The 26,278-nt window shown below is 39.7% G+C and overlaps 1 protein-coding gene across 4 annotated transcripts in view; it reads left to right on the top strand.

Annotated features, from left to right (window-relative positions):
• Positions 1-26,278, top strand: part of REPS2 (RALBP1 associated Eps domain containing 2) — a 238,353-nt gene that overhangs the window by 153,317 nt on the left and 58,758 nt on the right. For all 4 annotated transcript variants that reach the window (XM_032329532.1, XM_032329534.1, XM_032329531.1 and 1 more), the window contains one exon: positions 10,048-10,109. In XM_032329532.1, coding sequence (XP_032185423.1) covers positions 10,048-10,109 — 62 coding nt within the window. The remainder of the gene's footprint in view (positions 1-10,047; positions 10,110-26,278) is intronic.

The raw sequence follows: 26,278 nt of genomic DNA on the forward strand, positions 1-26,278 counted from the left end.
CAGTGACATATTTTTTTTTTTTTAAAGATTTTATTTATTCATTTGACACAGAGAGATCACAAGTAGGCAGAGAGGCAGGCAGAGAGAGAGAGAGGAGGAAGCAGGCTCCCTGCGGAGCAGAGAACCCGATGCGGGACTCGATCCCAGGACCCTGAGATCATGACCTGAGCCGAAGGCAGTGGCTTAACCCACTGAGCCACCCAGGCGCCCAACAGTGACATATTTTAAGATAGTGTCTAGCATCTACTCATTTATTTGAGTTTGTGGCATGTAGCATATTCAGAAGCATCATTTTAGTTCCTTGAAGTTGCAATACTTTTCTTACTTTCAGCCTTCTGACATGCTTATTCCCTGGACATACAATAACACCTGTCCAGCTCTTTCTCCCCTATCTCAGTGCCCTTTTTTGCTCTTTGCCATTACCTGTCCTGTAGGATCAAAATGTGATACTGATTGCTGCCTCATAGTAGCTTTGGGGATGTCGTTTTACTTCCCCAGGCCTTAATTTTCTCATCTGCGAAGTGGAAGAATTGAATTTGATCTCAATACTTTTCTAAACTCCGTCATTAATATTTTCCCTGGTGAACAATTCCAAGTTGTGTGTAAATTCCTGTCTTTTAACTGGTAAAAAATAATTGTTGTGTTTAGCAGAGAATTTAATGAGGTTGTGGGTTTGGTGGTGGGGGTGGGGTGGGGCGTTATCAGGGGATCAAAGCAGCTCTTTTTGGAAAACTACTCCTGGCAAACATTTTATCATATTTGTAGGTGTATATGACATGTGAACCCATCACTTTGTGTAACTGGGTGATTAGGGGATAGGCGTAGGCTCACACATGCTTTTGTGAGTAGTAAGGAAAGAAAGTACATTTTCTGTTACAAAGAAATCACCATTTTAATGAACTTGCCAAGAAGAAGAATGGTCCTCACTGATGAAATCCTTGAAGCTTTGCATATGGCTAACTCTCTACTTGATTGATAGTCAAAAGTGCAGGTCCCACTGGCAGGCTCCCTTCAACATTTTCCATCCTTTAAGTGTGTTTTTTTTTTCCCCTTTGGCATTTGAATGCTTTTATTTTCTTCATAAAATATTCATAGTTTGGGGGGATGGGAGGACTTTTCACAGCTGAAGTTATTTCAAGGTTCTCTCCCCCAAAGAATTGGCTTTCTGTTCCTTGCAGCTTTCAGTTGCCACATTGGCTGCTTTATTTCTCCTTAGTAATTTGGAACATATTTTCATTAAATCATTGATTTTGGGCTTTGTAAAGATCTGAGGGAAATTAGTATAGACAGTCACATATATGGATAATATTTTGTCTGGAAATTTCTAAGCATAATAAAAAGATAAAAAAATCTAAGAGGTTAAAGTTTTGGATGAAGATAGCAGGAGCCTGAGAATCAGCAGATCAGTGCTAGAAAATGCACATCTTTCAATAAATTTAATAAACACCTATTACTGTATTTTCTGTTACTGTTACTGTGTTTTCTGAGTTTAGGATTAAATGGCAGTTTCTTTCATGAACTTCTACATCTGGTTTTGAGGATTTGGGTATCTATTATTTTTTCCCTGATTACATTTATAAAATTTTCTGATTTTACAAAACTTTGCTGATATCTGGTATTCTACCTTATTAACGTGAGACTTAGGAATAAATCTGCGATTGCTTCACATGTATGGTAAAGCTTTCAATGTATGCATCAAAGGTGTTTTCCTCTCCTCTTCTTTCCTTCTCTTTCCTTCTAGGAAAGCAGATGTTACTGTTGTAGGTATGTTTTCATCTTTTGCATGTGTACACTAGATTACTCAGCCAAAGTGGTTTTTCAGTTTCGCTTTGCATGAAGGTATACTTTTTCTCTCTTTTTAATTTTTATTTTTTGAAGATTTTATTTATTCCTTTGACAGAAAGTAAATACAAGTAGGAGGAGCAGCAGGCAGAGGGAGAGGGGGAAGCAGACTCCCCACTGAGCAGGGAGCCTGATGCGGGCTGGATGCGGGCTGATCCCAGGACCCGGGGATCATGACCTGAGCTGAAGACAGATGCTTAACTGACTGAGCCACCCAGCGCCCCTTTCTCTTTTTTAAATTGATTAGAGCATGCTGGATAAAATAGTTGAATCCACTTTAAAATCACGAATGGAAAAAAAAATAAAATCATGAATGGACTGGAACTATTATAAGAGGAGATATTTTACTAAATTCACCATGTGAATGCTTAATACACCCAAGGCAGTGTGTTTAGATGCTCTGGGAGGTAAAAATATGAATCAGACATAAACTTGGTAGAATGAAGCTAGATTAGTATCACCTACTGTTAAAGGAAGAGTCATGAACACATAGAAGAGATTTTTCAGCAGAAACCAAATAAGGAAAGGTGAGTGAGCTAATGTAATTTTTTTTTTCTTTTTTTGAGAGTAGCAGCAGCTAAGGGAAAACCCAAGGCGTGACTCTGCCTGCCTCCTTCTAGAAGCCATGTGTGTGTGTAGGCAAATATTGAGATTTCTTTCTGAACCTCCAAATCTTGAGTGAAGTGAAGTGGGTGGGTACTCTTAGTTTTGCCTTCTCTCAACTGCGGGTCAGTGGACGGGACTTCTGGAAAGAGAGGGGAAAGAGCTGGAAAAGTGACTAATCACAGCTGATGCCCTGATATGGTGGAGAGGAAAGGCCCAGGCCTCCATGCTGAACTGCGGGAACAAACTGGAGTTTGGGGAGTGCCTCCGAGACCACTGATACTGCTCAAGACTTGCGAGAATACGCTCTGCTACAGAATTGTTTATATCCTTTTGGTATCTCACATTTTAAAATAACATATTTATATAACCTCATGTTGACTTTTCAGTTTTAGTCATCATCTGCCGCCTTCCCCTTCTAGCACCTTTTCTCCTCCTTCACCCTCTCAGTACAGTTGGTAGAATTTGGGTTAGATCAGTATTTAGTGTTTATATTATTCTTATGGCTATATCAGCCATATAGTAAATTATTTACTTTTCCTACTTGCACGGATTTTTGTTGGCCCTGGAGTGCATAATCAGCTTGTTTCTTTTCAATGTACTTGCCCCTGAAGCAACTGTAGACTGCCTCAATTTTCTAAAGTTCCTCTTGAAATTCTGACACAGGTATTGGTTTCATCTGTTTGAAGAAATGTAGAGTGATTGTCTTCCACGCCTGATACATAGTTCTTTATCATGGCATCTCCCTTCTCTGTCATCCAACGATTCTTTTCTTCTTCCATGTTGGAACTCCTTTATCCTGTGCCTTGCTCTTTTTTGGTTTACTCTCTTGCTTTGGAAGAACACATCCTTGAATAGCTTTTTTGGAGAAGGTACATAGAGCTCAATATAAGCCCCTGAATGTCTAAGAATGCCTTCAATTGAACCATGAAGCTGGCTACTCATTTGGGTATTAAACCATCGGTTGGAAATCAGTTTTCTTCAGAATTTTCATGACATTGCTCCAGTGAATTCTAGCTTTCAGTGGTGTATTAAAAGTTTAAAACTTTCTGGACTCTTGATCCTTTGGATGTGGCCTGCCCTCCTCTTCCATCCCCTGCTGGACATTTGTAGAATCTTCTAACTCCTGTATTTTGAAATTTCATATGCGCTTTTCCATGGGTCTGTTTTCTTCCATTGTTCTGGGTACTCAGTGGGCTCTTCTAGTTTAGAAAGCCCTAGTCTTCATTTCTGGGTAGTTTTCTTAGACTATGTGATTTTTTTCCCTGCAATTTTCTCTCTTTTTGTGGAATTTTATTTGGATATTATCTTGCTTTTTAAAAAGATCTCCTTAGGTTGGGTGCCTGGGTGGCACACTCTTGGTTTGGCTCAGGTCATAATCTCAGGGTCGTGGGATTGAGCCCCATGTTGGGCTCTATGCTCAGTGTGGCATCTGCTTGGGACTCACACTCTCCTTCTCCCTCTGCTTCTCCCCTCTGCACTCACATGTGCATGCCCTCTCTCTCTTTCTCTCTCCTCCCCTCCCTCCTAGATAAGTAAATAAATCCATAAAAAAAGATCTCCTTAGATTATCTTTGAATCTTTCTATTAAGCTTTTCCTTTCTACTATCATGTTTTTTAAAATTTTTTTATTATTATTATTTTTTAAAGATTTTATTTATTTGTCAGAGAGAGCGAGTGAGAGCAAGCACAGGCAGACAGAGTGGAAGGCAGAGTCAGAGGGAGAAGCAGGCTCCCTGCGGAGCAAGGAGCCCGATGTGGGACTCGATTCCAGGACGCTGGGATCATGACCTGAGCCGAAGGCAGCTGCTTAACCAACTGAGCCACCCAGGCGTCCCTCATGTTTTTTTTAAAAAAAGATTTATTTATTTATTTGATAGAGACAGAGATCACAAGTAGGCAGAGAGGCAGGCAGAGAGAGGGGGAAGCCGGCTTCCTGCTGAGCAGAAAGCCCAATGTGTGGTGGGGCTCAATCCCAGGACCCTGAAACCATGCCTTGAGCCAAAGACAGTGGCTTAACCCACTGAGCCACCCAGGTACTCCTCTGATATCATGTTTTTAATTTTCAGATTCTCTTTTTAATTATTTTACTATTCTTCTTTTTTTCAGCAACATCTTGAGTATTTCATCTTTGCAAATAACATCTCTTATCTCTTACTGAGGATTTCCCTGATAACTTTGAGAAATTTCACTCCTTACTCCCATCCCATTAGCGATCTTCTTAGTAAATAAAATAAAGCTTCGTGAGGGTAGAGCTTTTTTTCCTGTTGTTTTTTTTTTCACTGATATTTTCACAGTACCTCACAATGCTTGATACGTAGTAAATGTTTAAGTAGTTCTAGAATATAAACAGAATGATCATTATGATGATGCTAATATACATTGAAGAATTTTCCCCTATTAGGGTCTAATCTGTATCTTTGAGATTAACCTTTTTTTCCCTATTGTACTATTTTAGAGATTTTTATGTAGATATCTTATAATACTTCATCATCTGTTTCTGTTTAAGAAAGGGCATAAAAAACTGATTGGAATATATGGATAAATGGATAGGACTTGCCATCTGTGGGTTTCATAGTGGAATGATTTGATTTGGTCATCTTGTTGGAGATCTCTTGATGTTGTTATCTATATCTTCCTTCTTGGCTGGTCCATTTCCCTGGAACACTTCTTTTAACCTCTGGATTCAAAAGTCTGGGAGCAGAGAGGAAGAGGGATGGCAGTCTCACCATCCAGAATGTATACATATACTAGATCCCCCTGTTTTCAATATGGCCCCCTGCCTTCATCTGGGCCTGGTGTCCTCCCTGGAGAAGAAGGATACTTCTAGCCTTTTTCTGGAGTGGGAAACATGATGAGAATGTGAGAGAAAAATCTTAGGATCCAACTGCTCCTAAAGGGCTTCAGTTAATTTTTTTTTCCAACACGGGGATGGATCATGGTCCTGTAGTTCTTATGTTAGTTCAAAGAGATATTTCTTGGACACTTACTATATTCTGAGTTATCCAGGTGGAGTAGGGTTAGGGCATGGACACTGCAGGCAGAGGGGACCACAAGAGCAGGGTTCCTGAAGCCCAAACCTGCATGAGGTGTAGCTGGAACCTGACCTTCAAGGGTATGGTCAAGGTATGCCCTTTTAAAGGGTAGGAAATAGGATTCACAATTAGTTCATTTTCTTTACTTCTTATTGCTTTCTTCATTTTATTGCTTTCTTCATCCTTACTTCCAGAGGAGTTTGATGTCCTCAGTTCTTGAGAACTGAGGGGTTTCTTTGGTACACCTTGGTTATTGTCTGTTTTCTCTACTGCTCATTTAGCTATCAGCCACTCATCTATTTTCCCAGAGAAAATTTAAAAAGTTCTTTTCACTATTATGTTAATGAGGTAAGAGTGAGTTTAGTTGCAAATATTCAAACTAGTATCTAGACTCAAAAGTCTTGCTATAGGACATTTAATAAAATTCAGGACAGCAGAGACTGGGAATCCTATACATATCAAGCCAAGCTTTTAGTTTCAAGTGATCCCAGGTTGATAAGCACCTTTGAGTTTCTGGCGGACAGTAGAGGAGGAACCCACTTTGCACACAGGGCCCAGTTCCTACAGGTGAAGTTCCAAGGGATGTGCATTTGGAGTCAGAGGTCACCAAGCACTCTAGGGAATGGAACACAAGGAGACAGAGCTAGCAGGAGCAACAAAAGGGTAGTAAATACGAAGCCCTTAGATTGTAGGATTATCAGACACAGATTATTACATAAATATGTTTAATAAATTGAAAGAAAAGGAGACAGAAAAAATAAGTATGTAGCCAAGAAATTATAAAAATGAAAAAAATTTTGAAAACAGATCAAATAGAACTAGAAAGGAAACAGTCATTAAAATAAACTTGAGGACTGGATTAACAGGACATTAAGCACAGTTGATGAGGGAATTGGTTAATGTAACAGTAGATCTTGGAAAATTATCCGGAACCCAACATGGTTGAGACAAAGAACCCCAGAAGGAGAGGTAACAGAAAATGGCAGAAAGACAATATTTGGAGAATCACTTAGAATTTCCCAGGGTGAACAGGATGCCACATGATTCAGAAACTCTAGTGAAGCTCAGTAGGTTATGAAAGAAAAAGAGGATGAAGAAATAGGCAGACTCAGTGTCAAGTTCGGTACTGCAGAAAAGTGCAAAGAGATTTCAAAAGCAACCAGAGAGAGAAGACAGACTACTTAACGAGAAAACAATGGTTCTATAGACACATGACTTCTCGCCAGCAATAATGGAAGCCAGAAGACAGCGAAATATTATTTTTAACGTGCTGTGAGAAAATAGCTGTCCATCTAGAATCTATACCCAGTGAACTACTCTTTGAAGAATGAGGGTAAAATAAGGACTTCTCAGTCACACAAACTGACTAAGCTGGTCCTAACAGACTAACCATGAAGGAAGTTCTAAAGGATAAACTTCAGACAAAAGATAATATCGATAGTAAAAGAGGTTGTAATGGAAACTAGGAAGACTTTAAAACTGAATGAGAACATATCAAAACCTGTGACACCTGGAAGACCATTTGTAACACTAAATGCTTACATTAGAAAAGAAGAAATGCAATCAGTTAAGTAATTTAAGCTACGAAAAGAATAGGATAAGCCCAAAGAGAGAAAATACAAGGAGATGAACAGGCATTAATGAAACACAAAGCAAGCAGACAATACAGAGGCTCAGGAAAGCTGGCTTTTTGAAAAGAGTAATAAAATGGGAAAATGTCAGGTAAGCTCACTGAAGGGAAACTACAGTGATGATACAAACAGCATTAGCAGTAGAAAACCAGAGTTATGTGCGCGGAGATGAAGATGAGTAGAGGAGGGCATGGGAAGGTCTTTATGGCAATAAATACGGACATTTAGACAACAAATGTCTAGAAAAATATCATTTACCAAAACTGACCTAAGAATTAGAAAGTCTAAATAATCCTGTAATAGTTAAAGAAATGAAGTCATTAAAAATCTTGTTTCAAGCAAAACTCCAGGCCCAGATACATCTGCTCTCAAGTTCTACCTGACATTGAGCAGTAGCCACCTGTTCCGGAGTGTAGATGGGGAACGCTCTCCAGCCGAATCAAACCTACCAGATATCATATGTGAAAGGAAACCCACTTATCAGTCTCAGTTATGAATATAGTTGGCAAAAATCCTAAACAGGGTATTAGCGAACTAAATCTAGCGGGTATAAAAACCTGACCAGGTTGGAATTATCCTAGGTTAGCAAGGGTGTTTGAATACTTAAGAATTTATAATCTAACTTATCATTTTAACTAATTGTAAGGGGCAAATACTATCATCTCAGTGGGTGGACATGCAGCTTTGGTTAAAATGCCTCAACAGGTTATTAAAAAAAATCTCAAAATAATAGTAGGTGGGAATTTTCATAATCCCTTAAAGGATTTCTATACTAACCTATAGCAAATATCACAGTTAATGTTGAAATAAGGAGAGCCTTCCCTTTGAGATCAAGGACACAATAACAATGCCCATATGATTATTATAAGTCAACTTTACAGTAGATTTTCTAGCCAGGTAAGTAAGATAAAAAACAAAAATAGATAAAGGTACCGAAAAGAAGAAACCAAATTGTTGTGAATATTCATAGGTGATAGGATTTTATCCAAAAGTATATTCAGAAACACCCTCATATCATCTTTTACAAAAATAAGGCATTTTTTAAATTAAAAAAAAATAGTAAAAATGAAATGAATCAGACATGCATCTGGAGGCAGATCCTCTATCTGAGCACACTAAGCAGGGAGAGTGAGACATATGACTCAATTGATTGGTTTCCTGTCTCTCAGGGATCACTGTCTTTTGCTGCCAAATTTCCTAGTGTCTTGAAAACTGTTGTTTTATACATTTTGGTCTCATGTCTAAAAACTGTGATTTCATATAAAAACCGTGTTTGTTTTCGGCTGTTTCAAATAGGAGGGTAAATCTCATCATTGTTATTCCCTCTTGCTAGAAGCAGAAGTTTGGTTAATTAAGTGGCTTATCAATTCTTAGTCTTCTTTGTGTTAATAAGTCCTCTTTTGTTAAAAACACACTTTGTTCCGGTGCAAGGCCTTTGCTTTAAAAGCATATGTAGTTTTTAAAAAATTTTGTTTTTAAAGAAACCGGTAATTTAAAGGCCCAATCCTGAGGACCTTTGGAGTACAGAATGGCCCTGAGGTGGATAATTTCTGAGGCTTTTGTTTTTCTGCTGCTATATGCTTTGTTATCGAAGGCTGTTAAGGTCTCACCACCTCTGGAGTTTTGACCCACTGATGTGTTTCATAAATTTTAATGAAAGACAGATTGAGAGAAATCACTGATGGGCCCACATGGTTGTACCAGATCCGTGCACTGGCTCAGAATGCAAATCTCTATGAAATTACTCTTCAGTTACCTTGGTGGAAAGCCCCAGACTCCATCTTCTGGCTTGTCTGATCTAGCTAGGTCAGATCAAAAGTGATTTGCAAAAACTTTCATGTTCTTGGCACATTGCTATGACTTATTTTTAAGTCACAGAAAATTGTCCAAATATTAGCACACATATTACAGAATCACCAGTAAACTAGGTATGGTTAAATAGAGCATGGTGTGCTTTTTAAGGACTTTGTAAAGAATATGGTTTAACTTGCCAGTGTGTGATAATAAACTTACTTCTTGTGTGTGATCATGAGCTTTATTTATAATTCACTCTAGCAGATGTTTATTTTCATTTAGTTACAACCCAGACATTCTTGGCTTAATTCAAATTTTCTCTGTATCTCACAAAATTAAAAAAAAATTAGACTGAGACTTTTGTTCAAAACATCCTTTAAATGGGGCCAGATTATTATAGGAACAGATTTTATTTCTGCTAATAAGGATCAGGGAGAAAAAAGGAAATTGAGATCTTTGAAGTGTCCCTCAACATCATTTAGTCCCATCTCTTTCAGCCTCCCTGCTGTTGTCAGACCCAATAGCTTACAGGGCAGCAGAGCTGACTGTGGGGACTCTGGCTCCCTTCGTTTCTGTAGCCCACTTGCTGAACTAATGAGTAGTGTAATGGCCAAGAGAGAGGGAGACATATTAGAGAAACTAAAGGGCCTAGATTATTTGAAACTAAACAAGTAACATCAGGATAATGAGGGATTGACTGCCTTTCCCATGCTGGGTTCCAGTCCTTTGATCAGAGGGTGTCTTTTCCTTACTGTTTTATACTGTCTTAATCAAAACAGCCTATATAAATAATTGGATTTGGGGTAGGTAGGATGAAAATGAAAAAGTGATTAGAAATATCATGTACTCCTTTTTTTTTTTTAAATTAAGCCTTCTGATGGATTTTAATAACCTAAACATGTTAACTGCAATTGGTATTCCTAGTTAAATGTTAAGGGCAATTGGTATTCCTAGTTAAAAAGTGGAAAGAGTATTTTGTTTTGTTCTTGGTAACTCTATTTTTTTAAAAAAATATTTATTTATTTGAGAGGTGGGGAGGGGAAAAGGGAGAGGGGAAGAGACCATCTCAAGCAGACTCCACCCTGAGTGCAGCACCCGATGTGTTTTTGGTAATTCTTAACAGTATGTGTTTTTCTTTTCAGCTACTAAGTCAGGATTGTTACCTCCACCACCTGCGCTCCCTCCAAGACCTTGTCCATCACAGGTAGGAAACAGAAGTTGATTTCTGTGAACTGTTGGGTATAGCAAAGTTGTGCTACCACTGTGCTTTCTTTGCAAGGGTTGGTAGCCACAGAACTGGCCGGTCACATTCCCAAGATGACGTCTGGACAGAGAGTATAGAGAGTAGCTGCATTTCTTCTTATCTCTCCAGTCCCCCAACCTCATGTGGAAAAGGGAAAGTTTCCTCAATAAGCAATCAAACCAATGCATACTGGTTCCCCTTTAGCCATCAAGGGTTGCATGTTGCTTTCAGATAGAGAAAGAAGAAGAATGGGTGACTCTTCAGTTGGGGGATGGGGTACATGGTTTTTCTGTATAGTATGTACAGTTTGGGTGTATATATTGTCATCAGTATTTTAGGAGTTGTGTTAATTCTTCATAATTAATGGTTGTCACCATGGTGTTCGTGCTGTGGTTTGGGCCTACAGTGCTTTCTTTATCTTTAGGTTGGTATTTTCTTTGGAACAATAAGCTGAAACAGCAGGACTTGGGAGAATGTGTCACCAAAATCTGTTTCACTTGTGAATTAATTCTGCCTCATTTATATGTGCTACTATGGTCTTATTCATCAACACTCCTTGTAGAGTTGGAAATGAGAAGCAAGCTGCAAACTGCAGAGTGTGTAAAGGGCACTACAGATCCTTCCTTTCATTCATCACTGCTGAAGAGACTTTCTGTCTTTAAAGGCCCTCTAACTTTCAGCAGAAAATGTTGGGAAATTCTCTGTTAACAGTCCTAGTTTCTACCTTATTGGTCCAGATGCTTCAGAACATACTTTTCCATATGGCACATCTTAGGACTTGCTGAATCACTGAAACCATTTTGGGCATTTGCTTGTCCTTCTTTTAGAGAATTAGACCATCTTTAGCATTCATTCAACCTTGAGGTACAGACTCAGTGAGTACTGCTTTCCTTCCTCTGTTTGAAGGGCAAGGAAAAGCCCTGTTCTTCCTGACTCACATATAAGCGAGTGAGAGCCCCTTTTCTAATACTCCAGGATTGACTTTAAAAGTTGTGGATTAATCAGTCAGCAAGTATTTATTGAGTCCCTGTTGTTTATCTAATGGCAAGCTTTAGTTCCATCCTAAGCTTTTCCCTGTTTATAATTTCTGCTTATTTAAATTACTATCTCTGTTTCTTGAGCATCTGCAGTAGACCAGGCGTGGTGCTAAGTGCTTTCTTTTTTTTTTTTTAAAGCTTTTATTTATTTATTTGACAGAGGGAGATTGCAGGTAGGCAGAGAGAGAGAGAGAGAGGAGGAAGCAGGCTCCCTGCGGAGCAGAAAGCCAGATGCGGGGCTCGATCCCAGCACCCCGGGATCACGACCTGAGCGGAAAGCAGAGGCTTTAACCCATTGAGCCACCCAGGGGCCCCGGTGCTAAGTGCTTTCAATGCATTATTTAATCTTCACAAAAATCCTATGAAGTAGGTGTTAATATCCTTTATTTTCTTACAGGTGAGGAAATTGAAGCATACAGGGGTTAAACAGGTCAGCCAAAGTGACATAGCTAGTAAATAGGTAGAGCCAGCTTCCCAGATGAGGTACATCTCCTAAAGGTCGCTGCCCCCCGCATCCCTGGAGCTGAAGGGTCTGTGTAGACAGTAAGACAGTGATCTGCTGCTCTGGCAGGTGAGGCTTTCACCACGTGCCGCCTGTGGAGGACCTAGATGAGACCAAACTCCTGATTGGCACCAACAGCAGACCTGGGCTTTGTCACAACAGAATTGTGGGCATTCTGGAGGTAGTTACCGACTAGCTACTGGTTTTAAACTAGGGCTTGGGAGCCACCTGGATGAATGCATGAAGACCCGTCTGAAAGGGCTTTTGTGATCAACCTCCTTATCTTCTCCTATACAAGTAACAGGAGTGACTTCCTGCTTGTGAAATGCGTTGCTGCTATCAGCAGTCCTCACCCGACCTGCTTGAGGTGGCCTTCCTGCCTGCTTGGGGTCTTAGTGACCAAGGATGTGATGGGGGCTGGGAATTCTCAAGTCACTGTTAATGAATGAGGCTGCTTCTTCATCTGCCAGATTTCCCATCACAATGTAAACAGTGAGCGGAGTGCTCAGCCCAAGCCTCCACCTCAGCGGCCTAACTTTGGAGATTTCCGACTACAGAAACAGGTGTGTAACAAAGGCAGGCAGGAAACCCCTTCGTCACTTCCCTTCCTTCCTCTCTTTTCCTCCACTGTAAGTGGGACACACACATTCAACAGAGGAAATCCTGGGAGCTGAGTAGGTGACTGTATTTAGTCCTTGTGCCGTGTCCAATGCCTGATGGCCCTGGGAGAGGCTCACCTAACCATGTGGGCGGGGCGCCTGCGTATTCTAGTCGTTCTCAAACCGCTTGTGATACAGCGGTCTTCTGGGAGAGATGAACAGGGTTCTGTGATAAGACAAATCCGCAGGCTGCCACCTCAGCACCCGCTTGTGGAGAGTCACAGTGCATATGGGCTCATTAAAGGATTTGAAGTCCTAGTAAAGAAACCTGGTCAATTTTGGTAAAGCTTGCAGTTTCGTTGTGTGTATGACCATTCACCTCTTTCTTTCTTCATACAAGACTTAACAGTCCCCTGAGGGCTTGGTGGTTAGGGAACGTTATTCTCCACCAGCTTTAAAATACTGGTAAGAACATTTCCAAACTGCTTTCATCTGTTACCTCCTCTCTATTTATGGGATTCAAGTTAAATTTTTGTATCTTAGACCAGTAGTTTTCCCTGAAAGAGTTGACACTGAAAAAGGGAGTTTACCACACGTTAGCTTCGGATTTCTAGTTGTCATTTTTTTTGTTTTTGTTTTTGTTTTTGTTTTTTTTTAACCCACTGAGCCACCGAGGCGCCCCGTGTTTTTGTTTTTTTTTAATTTGCTTTTCTTTTCCTTCTGGCTTACTCTCTCATGAGGTCATTTTTACTACTTCACACAGCAAGCTTTATTACGGCATACTTAAGCACTTTGAGTTCTTCTTTTGCTCTGTTAAACATTTTCTTGAGTGTTCCTTGTTATATACAGGCAATCGATCTGACTTTGGAAAAAAAAATATACACCCAAATGAGGCTTAAACTATAGTACCTAGGGGAGAAACAAGGAAGGTTGGTATAATTTAAATCTTTAATTTGTCAGTAGCTGTGAGATGAGATTAAGATAAAAGGCTTTGGACTTAAATTTTCCTTCTTTAAAAAAATATTTATTTATTTGAGAGAGAGAAAGCTCAAGCATGGAGGGAAAGGCAGACTCCCCACTGAGCAGGGAGCCTGATGCGGGTCTCAGTCCCAGAATCCTGGGAATCATGACCGGAGCCAAAGGCAGACACTTAACTGACTGAGCCACCCAGGTACCCCTGGATTTAAATTTTTCATATTATTTAATTTGATAAATGGGTAAATGTTTAAGACTAGATTATAATAAACAAGAAGACATTCTGTTCCCTACAAAGGAACAACTGTTTAAAAAACTATGTGGCTAGTCAGTGATGTCCTTCGAGGTTTTAAGTATGTAAGAGAAAAGCACTTGTACATTTGCATATGTGTTCACAAAGGTATACAGAGCTCATTTCTACATATGCTAGAAGTATATCTCTACTTTTATCAAGTGAGAGAGATGAAGTATAGGTGTTCAGCATAAAATGCAGTTTAGCTGGCCCTTAATACTAAGCACTAGTATGATATGGACATCTGGAGTAAATTATACAAATGGGGCCCTGGAGTTAGGAAAAGGAATAGATTCAAAGAAGCAGATCTTTTTATTTTTCATACTATAGGGAAAATCAAGAGGGGCCAAGTGAATACATAAAGAATCAAATAGTTTGTGTTCCCTGTTTTCCTGAGGACAGGCTAGGGACCAGGGCATGGTATTTTGGCTCAGCTCCTAAGAAGTGACACATTTATTTATTAATTTTTTAAAAAAGACTGATTTATAACACAGATGACTAAAAAGCAGTTAGAGTTAACTGTTTTATATGGAGCTGTGTTAACATGAGAGTTAAACTAGTAGCTCACTGTTGATATGCGTATAAACTGAGGAAAATGCCATCTGCAGAGCTGGTGCTCGTCCTGTATGTCAGTTCTCTAAGGGCCTGTTTGGTTCTCCAATAATTAAATCTCTTTAATAGTATTGATCTCGTGCCAAATTTCTTAGGGCGATAATCTTTATTTAAAAAAGTTTTTTGGTACAAAGGATACTTTTTTCAGTTTTACATTAGCACCACATTTGATGATTGGGGCTCCCTGTAGACTAATGTGCTCAGGATTTTCCTATTTATTCCACTAATTGCTTACCTTGGAACAGCAAGTGCTTCTCACTGGCAACGCAGTGTGTACTAAAATAGCACTGTAGGATGAAAGTACTGTGGAAGAAGCATTTGATCAGTACTTTTAAGCTTAGACCAAGAGGGCTTCATGGAAGGGCTCAGGTGACCAGTGAAATGAGTTTTAAACAAGAGAATTTTTCTTTTCAGATGGCCGAGGGGTTCAGAGCATTACCGTAGAGAAAAAGCAAATGCAAGGAGGCAGGCATGCAAGAGATCCCCATGTGTTCAAGGAGCTGTCTGAAATTTAGAAAGACAGATTTTAGGGGAGAAAGATTTAGTGTTTGGATGTGGCAGTGAAGAGCCAGTGGCCTGCTCGCTTGAGGCCCATTGAGGCCCAGTGGTGCCAGAGCCTTGGGAGAGGAAGAGCCTCTTGATAGGAGAGTTCTGTCCAGGGAGCAGCCCCTGGCAGGAGAGCACAGAGCATCAGTTAGCTCATTGGTACTCAGTTGTGCCCACAGGAATCATCTGGCGGAGAGCTTTAAACCTACTGAGGTCTGGGTCCCACCCCCAGAGATTTTGGTGTGGTGGGAGGTCCAGACATTGGGAGTTTTAAGAAGCTCCCCACATGATTCTGAAGTGTAGCTGGGATTGAGTAACACTGAATTAAGGCAAGAGAAGGAATGTTCAGAGATGAAGTTGAGAACCTATGGGATTTTCTCGCATTATGGGATTATGGGATTAATGGTATGCCGAGTTCTCTCTCTCTCTCTCTTTTTAAGATTTTATTTATTTGAGAAGGAGAGAGGAGAGACAGAACACAAGCAGGGGGAGGGGTAGAGGAAGAGAGAGAAGCAGGCTTCCCACTGAGCAGGGAGCCCAATGCAGTGCTTGATCCCAGGACCCTGGGATCATGACCTCAGCCGAAGGCAGGCACTTAACGACTGAGCCACCCAGGTGCCCCATGCCCTGAGTTCTTTAAGTGCGCAGTAGAAGTCTTGGTTGAGTTGGTGAGGGTGGGAGGCATTAAGTCAGGTGAGGGGACGTACCCATATGCTGTGGGGACAAGAACGCTGATCCTGCTGGATGGTCTTGGGAGTCTCGGTCTTCCTGGCATGGCTGACTCCAGCAGGGTTAGAGGCCTTGATGGGATGGTCTTCCTGGAAGGACTAGCCACTGTGTACCTCAGGTCCTGTATGTACTATTTTGAAGGATGAGCCAGGAACCAAGATGACCTTGAGAGGAAATCATAGTCCATTCAGCAAGTCTTTCTTTCCTTTTTTAAAAAAATTAATCCTTTTTTAAATTAAAATTTTTTAAATTAACATTTTTAATTTTTAAATTTCCTTAAAAAAAATTAACATATAAAGTACTACTCGTTTCAGCAACACAGTGAGTCTTTCATCTAACTTTGTCATCTGGCTAGAATGAGGTTCCTCAGGCACTACTGAACCCAGTAGGAATATCCTGGGCTTGCTGTTCATTTCAAAGCCAAATTTCTTAGACACGGCTTTTTAAATAAGATCCTACCCTCTTGTCGTTTGGAAGGAATGACAGGCTCACTTCAACTCAAATGGCGGTTTGTAGGTCCTGAACTACTTATAAAATACTTGACACTATGCTTTCCTAGAAAATGTTCTTATAAATTAATGTCCTGTCATTTCAGGTATTCTTTCTGTAAGTTAATGTATAGTTGGCGATACAAAATCATAAATTCTCCTGGAAGACATTAAGAGTTTTAGAGCTCATACATACTTGTTCTTTTTCTCTTGGTCTTTGTGTGTGGGGGGGGGCATTACTGGTGATTGTGTAAGTTTCTCACAGGTTTAATAGATTTTTAAAATGTAAATTTGATTAAAGTTTAACATGCATACCCAATCCATTTTAAACACATACTAAATCATTTTAATAGAGTAAAATGAAGAACTATCTCACTGACAACTTTAAATATCTGTAAGAAAACATTCTTTAAGTATAAACAGTATGGAAATGTCACCACTTTTTACATTTCTTGGCTTTTCTCTTGATCAAATTAAAACTCAGTGGGCATACATCAGATATCATGAGATCTTTTTCTATAATATATGCAAATGATCTCATGTACATTAGTCATCGAATCACCTTAATATTATATATATTGGCTGTGTAGATAAGGCATATTTTTGAACTTTCAAAGCTGTGTACAATATCCTAATTTTCATTTGTCAGTATGTAAGTTTAGTATATGTCAAAAGGTATTTTTCTATGTATTTGAAACTTTTTAATTATTCTGAAGAGAATTTACAAACCTATCACCTAGGATGCCACCTTCGCTTTCTTCCAGAGTGTTACCCTGTTCTGTCTTACAGTGCATGCTGTAGATTAGCTGAAAATAACAGTATGTTAATGAGTATTTCTGTAATTAAGGAAAGAAGATCTAGGCCCAGGATCTGTCTTCAACAGTGATGATGAAAGAACATACTGCTGAAAGCTGCAGAGCACGATATGAATGTGTCTGTGCTCTTGTTCTTAGCTCTACTACTCTGTAGCTTTGTGGGAAGTAAGGAGATTAGTCTCACAGACCTACTGCTTCTTCTATAAAATGTGAAGATTAGATAGATCCTCCTACTACCTTAAGGTCTCTGATTCTGTGTTGTATTCCTCTGTCCAAGAAAAATTATCTTGCAAATATAGTTGAAACATCATAAAACATAATTGAGGACAAGATGATTTAGACTAATTTCTCCCTGCTTCCCCCACTGCTAAGTACAACCAAAAGCCCTGGATGTAATAAACAGAAAGAGGACTCTGAAAGATGTAAATAGGAAAGTGGATTGGCTAAGTCCTTAGGACTTGAGTAATGGCATGGCAGTGAATTCCCTGAGTTCTTTAAAAAAAAAAAAAATCTCGCATATATCCTGGACTGAGTGCTGGAGGAACCTGCAACCTAGAACTGCCAACAGATACAGAAAAAAAAAGCCCTTGAGAAAAGTCTACTCTCTAGCCAGAGGACTGGGAAAAGGGTAGACAAGCTAGACATAAACCTTTTTTTTTTTTTTTCATGCTTTAAGATCTAGCTCAAATTTATTCTTTTTTTTTAATTTTTATTTATTTATTTATTTAATTTATTTATTTCCAGCATAACAGTATTCATTATTTTTGCACCACACCCCGTGCTCCATGCAATCCGTGCCCTCTATAATACCCACCACCTGGTACCCCAACCTCCCACCCCCCGTCCCTTCAAAACCCTCAGATTGTTTTTCAGAGTCCATAGTCTCTCATGGTTCACCTCCCCTTCCAATTTCCCCCAACTCCCTTCTCCACTCTAAGTCCCCATGTCCTCCATGCTATTTGTTATGCTCCACAAATAAGTGAAACCATATGATAATTGACTCTCTCTGCTTGACTTATTTCACTCAGCATAATCTCTTCCAGTCCCGTCCATGTTGCTACAAAAGTTGGGTATTCATCCTTTCTGATGGAGGCATAATACTCTATCCCCAGGGGTACAGGTCTGTGAATCACCAGGTTTACACACTTCACAGCACTCACCAAAGCACATACCCTCCCCAGTGTCCATAATCCCACCCCCTTCTCCCAAACCCCCTCCCCCCAGCAACCCTCAGTTTGTTTTGTGAGATTAAAAGTCACTTATGGTTTGTCTCCCTCCCAATCCCATCTTGTTTCCTTTATTCTTCTCCTACCCACTTAAGCCCCCATGTTGCATCACCACTTCCTCATATCAAGGAGATCATATGATAGTTGTCTTTCTCTGCTTGACTTATTTCGCTAAGCATGATACGCTCTAGTTCCATCCATGTTGTCGCAAATGGCAAGATTTCATTTCTTTTGATGGCTGCATAGTATTCCATTGTGTATATATACCACATCTTCTTGATCCATTCATCTGTTGATGGACATCTAGGTTCTTTCCATAGTTTGGCTATTGTGGACATTGCTGCTATAAACATTCGGGTGCATGTGCCCCTTTGGATCACTACGTTTGTATCCTTAGGGTAAATACCCAATAGTGCAATTGCTGGGTCATAGGGCAGTTCTATTTTCAACATTTTGAGGAACCTCCATGCTGTTTTCCAGAGTGGCAGCACCAGCTTGCATTCCCACCAACAGTGTAGGAGGGTTCCCCTTTCTCCGCATCCTCGCCAGCATCTGTCATTTCCTGACTTGTTGATTTTAGCCATTCTGACTGGTGTGAGGTGATATCTCATTGTGGTTTTGATTTGTATTTCCCAGATGCCGAGTGATATGGAGCACTTTTTCATGTGTCTGTTGGCCATCTGGATGTCTTCTTTGCAGAAATGTCTGTTCATGTCCTCTGCCCATTTCTTGATTGGATTATTTGTTCTTTGGGTGTTGAGTTTGCTAAGTTCTTTATAGATTCTGGACACTAGTCCTTTATCTGATATGTCATTTGCAAATATCTTCTCCCATTCTGTCAGTTGTCTTTTGATTTTGTTAACTGTTTCCTTTGCTGTGCAAAAGCTTTTGATCTTGATGAAATCCCAATAGTTCATTTTTGCCCTTGCTTCCCTTGCCTTTTGCGTTGTTCCTAGGAAGATGTTGCTGCGGTTGAGGTCAAAGAGGTTGCTGCCTGTGTTCTCCTCAAGGATTTTGATGGATTCCTTTCGCACATTGAGGTCCTTCATCCATTTTGAGTCTATTTTTGTGTGTGGTGTAAGGAAATGGTCCAATTTCATTTTTCTGCATGTGGCTGTCCAATTTTCCCAGCACCATTTATTGAAGAGGCTGTCTTTTTGCCATTGGACATTCTTTCCTGCTTTGTCGAAGATTAGTTGACCATAGAGTTGAGGGTCTATTTCTGGGCTCTCTATTCTGTTCCATTGATCTATGTGTCTGTTTTTGTGCCAGTACCATGTTGTCTTGATGACGACAGCTTTGTAATAGAGCTTGAAGTCCGGAATTGTGATGCCACCAACGTTGGCTTTCTTTTTCAATATCCCTTTGGCTATTCGAGGTCTTTTCTGGTTCCATATAAATTTTAGCATTATTTGTTCCATTTCTTTGAAAAAGATGGATGGTACTTTGATAGGAATTGCATTAAATGTGTAGATTGCTTTAGGTAGCATAGACATTTTCACAATATTTATTCTTCCAATCCAGGAGCATGGAACATTTTTCCATTTCTTTGTGTCTTCCTCAATTTCTTTCATGAGTACTTTATAGTTTTCTGAGTATAGATTCTGTGTCTCTTTGGTTAGGTTTATTCCTAGGTATCTTATGGTTTTGGGTGCAATTGTAAATGGGATTGACTCCTTAATTTCTCTTTCTTCTGTCTTGCTGTTGGTGTAGAGAAATGCAACTGATTTCTGTGCATTGATTTTATATCCTGACACTTTACTGAATTCCTGTATAAGTTCTAGCAGTTTTGGAGTGGAGTCTTTTGGGTTTTCCACATATAGTATCATATCATCTGCGAAGAGTGATAATTTGACTTCTTCTTTGCCGATTTGGATGCCTTTAATTTCCTTTTGTTGTCTGATTGCTGAGGCTAGGACTTCTAGTACTATGTTGAATAGCAGTGGTGATAATGGACATCCCTGCCGTGTTCCTGACCTTAGCGGAAAAGCTTTCAGTTTTTCTCCATTGAGAATGATATTTGCAGTGGGTTTTTCATAGATGGCTTTGATGATATTGAGGTATGTGCCCTCTATCCCTACACTTTGAAGAGTTTTGATCAGGAAGGGATGCTGTACTTTGTCAAATGCTTTTTCAGCATCTATTGAGAGTATCATATGGTTCTTGTTCTTTCTTTTATTGATGTGTTGTATCACATTGACTGATTTGCGGATGTTGAACCAACCTTGCAGCCCTGGAATAAATCCCACTTGGTCGTGGTGAATAATCTTTTTAATGTACTGTTGAATCCTATTGGCTAGTATTTTGTTGAGTATTTTCGCATCTGTGTTCATCAAGGATATCGGTCTATAGCTCTCTTTTTTGGTGGGATCCTTGTCTGGTTTTAGGATCAAGGTGATGGTGGCCTCATAAAATGAGTTTGGAAGTTTTCCTTCCATTTCTATTTTTTGGAACAGTTTCAGGAGAATAGGAATTAGTTCTTCTTTAAATGTTTGGTAGAATTCCCCCGGGAAGCCGTCTGGCCCTGGGCTTTTGTTTGTTTGGAGATTTTTAATGACTGTTTCAATCTCCTTACTGGTTATGGGTCTGTTCAGGCTTTCTATTTCTTCCTGGTTCAGTTGTGGTAGTTTATATGTTTCTAGGAATGCATCCATTTCTTCCAGATTGTCAAATTTATTGGCGTAGAGTTGCTCATAGTATGTTCTTATAATAGTTTGTATTTCTTTGGTGTTAGTTGTGATCTCTCCTCTTTCATTCATGATTTTATTTATTTGGGTCCTTTCTCTTTTCTTTTTGATAAGTCGGGCCAGGGGTTTATCAATTTTATTAATTCTTTCAAAGAACCAGCTCCTAGTTTCGTTGATTTGTTCTATTGTTTTTTTGGTTTCTATTTCATTGATTTCTGCTCTGATCTTTATGATTTCTCTTCTCCTGCTGGGCTTAGGGTTTCTTTCTTGTTCTTTCTCCAGCTCCTTTAGGTGTAGGGTTAGGTTGTGTACCTGAGACCTTTCTTGTTTCTTGAGAAAGGCTTGTACCGCTATATATTTTCCTCTCAGGACTGCCTTTGTTGTGTCCCACAGATTTTGAACCGTTGTATTTTCATTATCATTTGTTTCCATGATTTTTTTCAATTCTTCTTTAATTTCCCGGTTGACCCATTCATTCTTTAGAAGGGTGCTGTTTAGTCTCCATGTATTTGGGTTCTTTCCAAACTTCCTTTTGTGGTTGAGTTCTAGCTTTAGAGCATTGTGGTCTGAAAATATGCAGGGAATGATCCCAATCTTTTGATACCGGTTGAGTCCTGATTTAGGACCAAGGATGTGATCTATTCTGGAGAATGTTCCATGTGCACTAGAGAAGAATGTGTATTCTGTTGCTTTGGGATGAAATGTTCTGAATATATCTGTGATGTCCATCTGGTCCAGTGTGTCGTTTAAGGCCTTTATTTCCTTGCTGATCTTTTGCTTGGATGATCTGTCCATTTCAGTGAGGGGAGTGTTAAAGTCCCCTACTATTATTGTATTATTGTTGATGTGTTTCTTTGATTTTGTTATTAATTGGTTTATATAGTTGGCTGCTCCCACGTTGGGGGCATAGATATTTAAAATTGTTAAATCTTCTTGTTGGACAGACCCTTTGAGTATGATATAGTGTCCTTCCTCATCTCTTATTATAGTCTTTGGCTTAAAATCTAATTGATCTGATATAAGGATTGCCACTCCTGCTTTCTTCTGATGTCCATTAGCATGGTAAATTCTTTTCCACCCCCTCACTTTAAATCTGGAGGTGTCTTCGGGCTTAAAATGAGTTTCTTGGAGGCAACATATAGATGGGTTTTGTTTTTTTATCCATTCTGATACCCTGTGTCTTTTGACAGGGGCATTTAGCCCATTAACATTCAGGGTAACTATTGAGAGATATGAATTTAGTGCCATTGTATTGCCTGTAAGTTGACTGTTACTGTATATGGTCTCTGTTCCTTTCTGATCTACCACTTGTAGGCTCTCTCTTTGCTTAGAGGACCCCTTTCAATATTTCCTGTAGAGCTGGTTTGGTATTTGTAAATTCTTTCAGTTTTTGTTTGTCCTGGAAGCTTTTAATCTCTCCTTCTATTTTCAATGATAGCCTAGCTGGATATAGTATTCTTGGCTGCATGTTTTTCTCGTTTAGTGCTCTGAAAATATCATGCCAGCTCTTTCTGGCCTGCCAGGTCTCTGTGGATAAGTCAGCTGCCAATCTAATATTTTTACCATTGTATGTTACAGACTTCTTTTCCCGGGCTGCTTTCAGGATTTTCTCTTTGTCACTGAGACTTGTAAATTTTACTATTAGGTGACGGGGTGTGGGCCTATTCCTATTGATTTTGAGGGGCGTTCTCTGAACCTCCTGAATTTTGATGCTCATTCCCTTTGCCATATTGGGGAAATTCTCCCCAATAATTCTCTCCAGTATACCTTCTGCTCCCCTCTCTCTTTCTTCTTCTTCTGGAATCCCAATTATTCTAATGTTGTTTCGTCTTATGGTGTCACTTATCTCTCGAATTCTCCCCTCGTGGTCCAGAAGCTGTTTGTCCCTCTTTTGCTCAGCTTCTTTATTCTCTGTCATTTGGTCTTCTATATCACTAATTCTTTCTTCTGCCTCATTTATCCTAGCAGTGAGAGCCTCCATTTTTGATTGCACTTCATTAATAGCTTTTTTTATTTCAACTTGGTTAGATTTTAGTTCTTTTATTTCTCCAGAAAGGGCCTTTATATCTCTCGAGAGGGTTTCTCTAATATCTTCCATGCCTTTTTCGAGCCCGGCTAGAACCTTGAGAATTGTCATTCTGAACTCTAGATCTGACATATTACCAATGTCTGTATTGATTAGGTCCCTAGCCTTCGGTACTGCCTCTTGTTCTTTTTTTTGTGTTGAATTTTTCCGTTTGTCATTTTGTCCAGATAAGAGTATATGAAGGGGCAAGTAAAATACTAAAAGGGTGGCAACAACCCCAGGAAAAAATGCTCATTAGAAGAGATCCAAAATCGTGAGGGGGGAGAAAGAGGATAAAAAGAGGTTCAAAAAGGAAGAAAGAAAAAAAAAGAAAAAAGAAAAAAAAAAAGAAAAAAGAAAAGAATTAAAAAAAAAAAAGGGAAAACACCTAAGAAAAATGTAAAAAAGAAAAAATATATATATTAGATAAACTAGTAAAAAATCGTTAAAAAAGAAAAAGGTAACAGTTAAAAAAAAAATTTTACCCGAAGGTGATAAAAAAAAACAAAAAAAAAAAACAAAAAATGAAAAAGAAAAAAATTAAATTAACTGCAAGACTAAAAAAAAATCACAGGGAAAAAGCCATGAGTTCCATGCTTTGCTTTCTCCTCCTCTGGAATTCTGCTGCTCTCCTTGGTATTGAAACCGCACTCCTTGGTAGGTGAACTTGGTCTCGGCTGGATTTCTTGTTGATCTTCTGGGGGAGGGGCCTGTTGTAGTGATTCTCAAGTGTATTTGCCCCAGGCGGAATTACACCGCCCTTACCCGGGGCCGGGGTGAGTAATCCGCTCGGGTTTGCTTTCAGGAGCTTTTGTTCCCTGAGCGCTTTCCGTAGAGTTCCGGAGGACGGGAATACAAATGGCGGCCTCCTGGTCTCCGGCCCGGAGGAGCCGAGAGCCCAGGGCCGCACTCCTCAGTGCGCCCTCAGAGAACAGAGCCCAGTTACTCCCGTCTGCCTGACCTCCGGCCGCGCTCCGAGCTCTCCGAGCCTGCGACCAGTTCAAGGTAACACTGAGCTGTGAGCTTACTGTCGGCTCTGTCTCTGTAGCCGGCTTTCCCGTTCCAATACCCGCAAGGTCTGCGACACTCAGACACCCCTGCTCCTTCTGTGACCCTGCGGGACCTGAGGCCACGCTGAACCCGCGTGGGCTTCGCCCCAGTTTAGCCTCTGGAGCGATGTCCCTCAGCGGAACAGACTTTTAAAAGTCCTGATTTTGTGCACCGTTGCTCCCCCGCTTGCCGGGAGCCGGCCCCTCCCCCTGGGGTCTATCTTCCCGTCGCTTTGGATTCACTTCTCCGCCGGTCCTACCTTTCAGAAAGTGGTTGTTTTTCTGTTTCCAGAATTGCTGTTCTTCTTCTCTTCGATCTGCCGATGGATTTTCAGGTGTTTGCAATCTTTAGATAAGCTATCTAGCTGATCTCCGGCTAGCTGAAGCAGTCTCAGCCTGCTACTTCTCCGCCATCTTGACTCCTCGGCATAAACCTTTTTGACGATACCCGTACTACCCCAGCCAAATACTACCGAAGTCTCTCCCTCTGGTGTCATCAGAGGGCAGTCTGGGAGTTGGTCTCTTGTCCCTCACCTGGTGGCAGGAGACAGACTGGGGTGGCACTTTCCTAGCTGGCAAACGTGGTTTTAGCAGAGACCAAAGGGATGTCCTAACCCTGATCTGGTGGCAACAGGTGGCCTGGGGAGACACTTTATACCCCGACAGACAGTATCACTGGAGACAGACATTTCCCAGTAAGCAAATACTCAAGGAGTTTGTCACTGGTAGACCTGCCCCATAACAAATACTAAAGGGAGTTCTCTAGACTGAAATGAAGGGGCACTAGGCAGTAGCTTGAAGCCATAACATGAAATGAAGAATGGTGAAGGTAGCCACGTTGGTCACTCTCAAAGCCAGTAGTGTTGATTTGTGACTCTTCTCTTTTCTATATGACCTAAAAGGAAAATACTTATAATCACAAATCTATATTAATGAGCACATATATGTGAGGATATAATTTGTGACAATAATAATACAATAATAATATAAAGGGCGGCAGGGCTATAAAGGAGTAGGGTTTTTGTATACTCTTGACACTAAGTTGGTATTAATTCAAAATTGATTGTTATAAAGTTAAGATGTTAACCAATCCTTAGGGTAACTACTAAGAAAAAAACCCTAAAAAGTATAAAGAATATGAAAATGAGAAGGTAACAAAAGTGGTACTAGAAAAAAATCAGTTAATCAAAAAAAGAGAAGTGATGGGAGGACTGAGGAACTGAACAAGTAAGTATAAGACATAGAAGACGAAGAGCAAATGGCAGAAGTAGATCTTTCCTTATACGTAATTACTTTAAATGGATAAATATCTTCAATTAATTGGCAGAAACAGATGGATTTTAAAAATAATCCAACTATATGCTTGTCTACAAGAGACTCCCTTTTGATCCAATGTTAAAAATAGGTTGAAAATGGAAGCATGGAAAAAGATATTTTACACAAATAGTAACCAAAAGAGAGCCCGGGTAGCTTTAGTCACATCAGACTAAATAGACTTAAAGACAAAAGTTGTTACAACACAAAGAAGGGCATTATATATTGATAAAAGGGTTATTCCATTAAGATGGTAAAAATTTATAAAAATATACACACCTGTCAACAGAGCCCCATGATGTATGAAGTAAAAAGCAATAGAATTGAAGTAGCAGACAAATTCTACGATAACTCACTTTTAGTAATGGATCGAACAACCGGACAGGAGAGCAGTAAGGAAATAGAAGATGTGAATGAATAGAACACTCTAAATCCCCTAGACCTGTGTGACAACTGTAGAACACTCTAGTCTTCTCTTGTGCACATGGGACATTCCCCCAGGACAGACCACATGTTAGGCCACAAAACAAGTCTCAATAAATTTAAAAAGATTGGAATTCAACAAAGTGACCACACTGGAATGACACTACAAATCCATAATGGATGTAACGCGGGAAGATTCACTAACATGTGGAAATTAGGCAGCATACTCTTAAAAAACTAGTGGGTCAAAGAAGAAATTACAAATGAAATTAGAAAGTGCCTTGAGATGAATGAAAGGGAAAACATACCAAAATATTTGAGATACAGGGATAACAGTACTAACAGAACTCTGGGGGAAATTTATACCTATAAGCACTTATATTTAAAAAAAAAAAGGATCCAAAATCAATAAGCAAACATTATACCATGAGAAATTAGAAGAGCAAGCTAAACCCAAAAGCAGCAGAAGGAAGGTAATGATGTAGAGTTGAGATAAATGATACAGTGAGTAGGAAAACAATAGCAAAATCATTGACACTAAAAATTGGTTTTTGTATCCTCTGATTAAAAATAAAGGCTTTATTTTAAACTAAAATCAGATTCTGATAAATTTCTCTCTCCCTGTAGATAATGTTGTTTTGCATTTATCAGGTCGGATATTGCAGTAGAATAAGTCTATTTTGTATATGATTTTTCCCCCTGTGTTGGTTTTGGCAGTACTTTATTCTGTGCGTTCCCTAGGTGTAGGATTGGCTCATAGATGACTCACAT

Source organism: Mustela erminea, chromosome X (genome assembly GCF_009829155.1).
Source record: "Mustela erminea isolate mMusErm1 chromosome X, mMusErm1.Pri, whole genome shotgun sequence".
Lineage (NCBI taxonomy): Eukaryota > Metazoa > Chordata > Mammalia > Carnivora > Mustelidae > Mustela > Mustela erminea.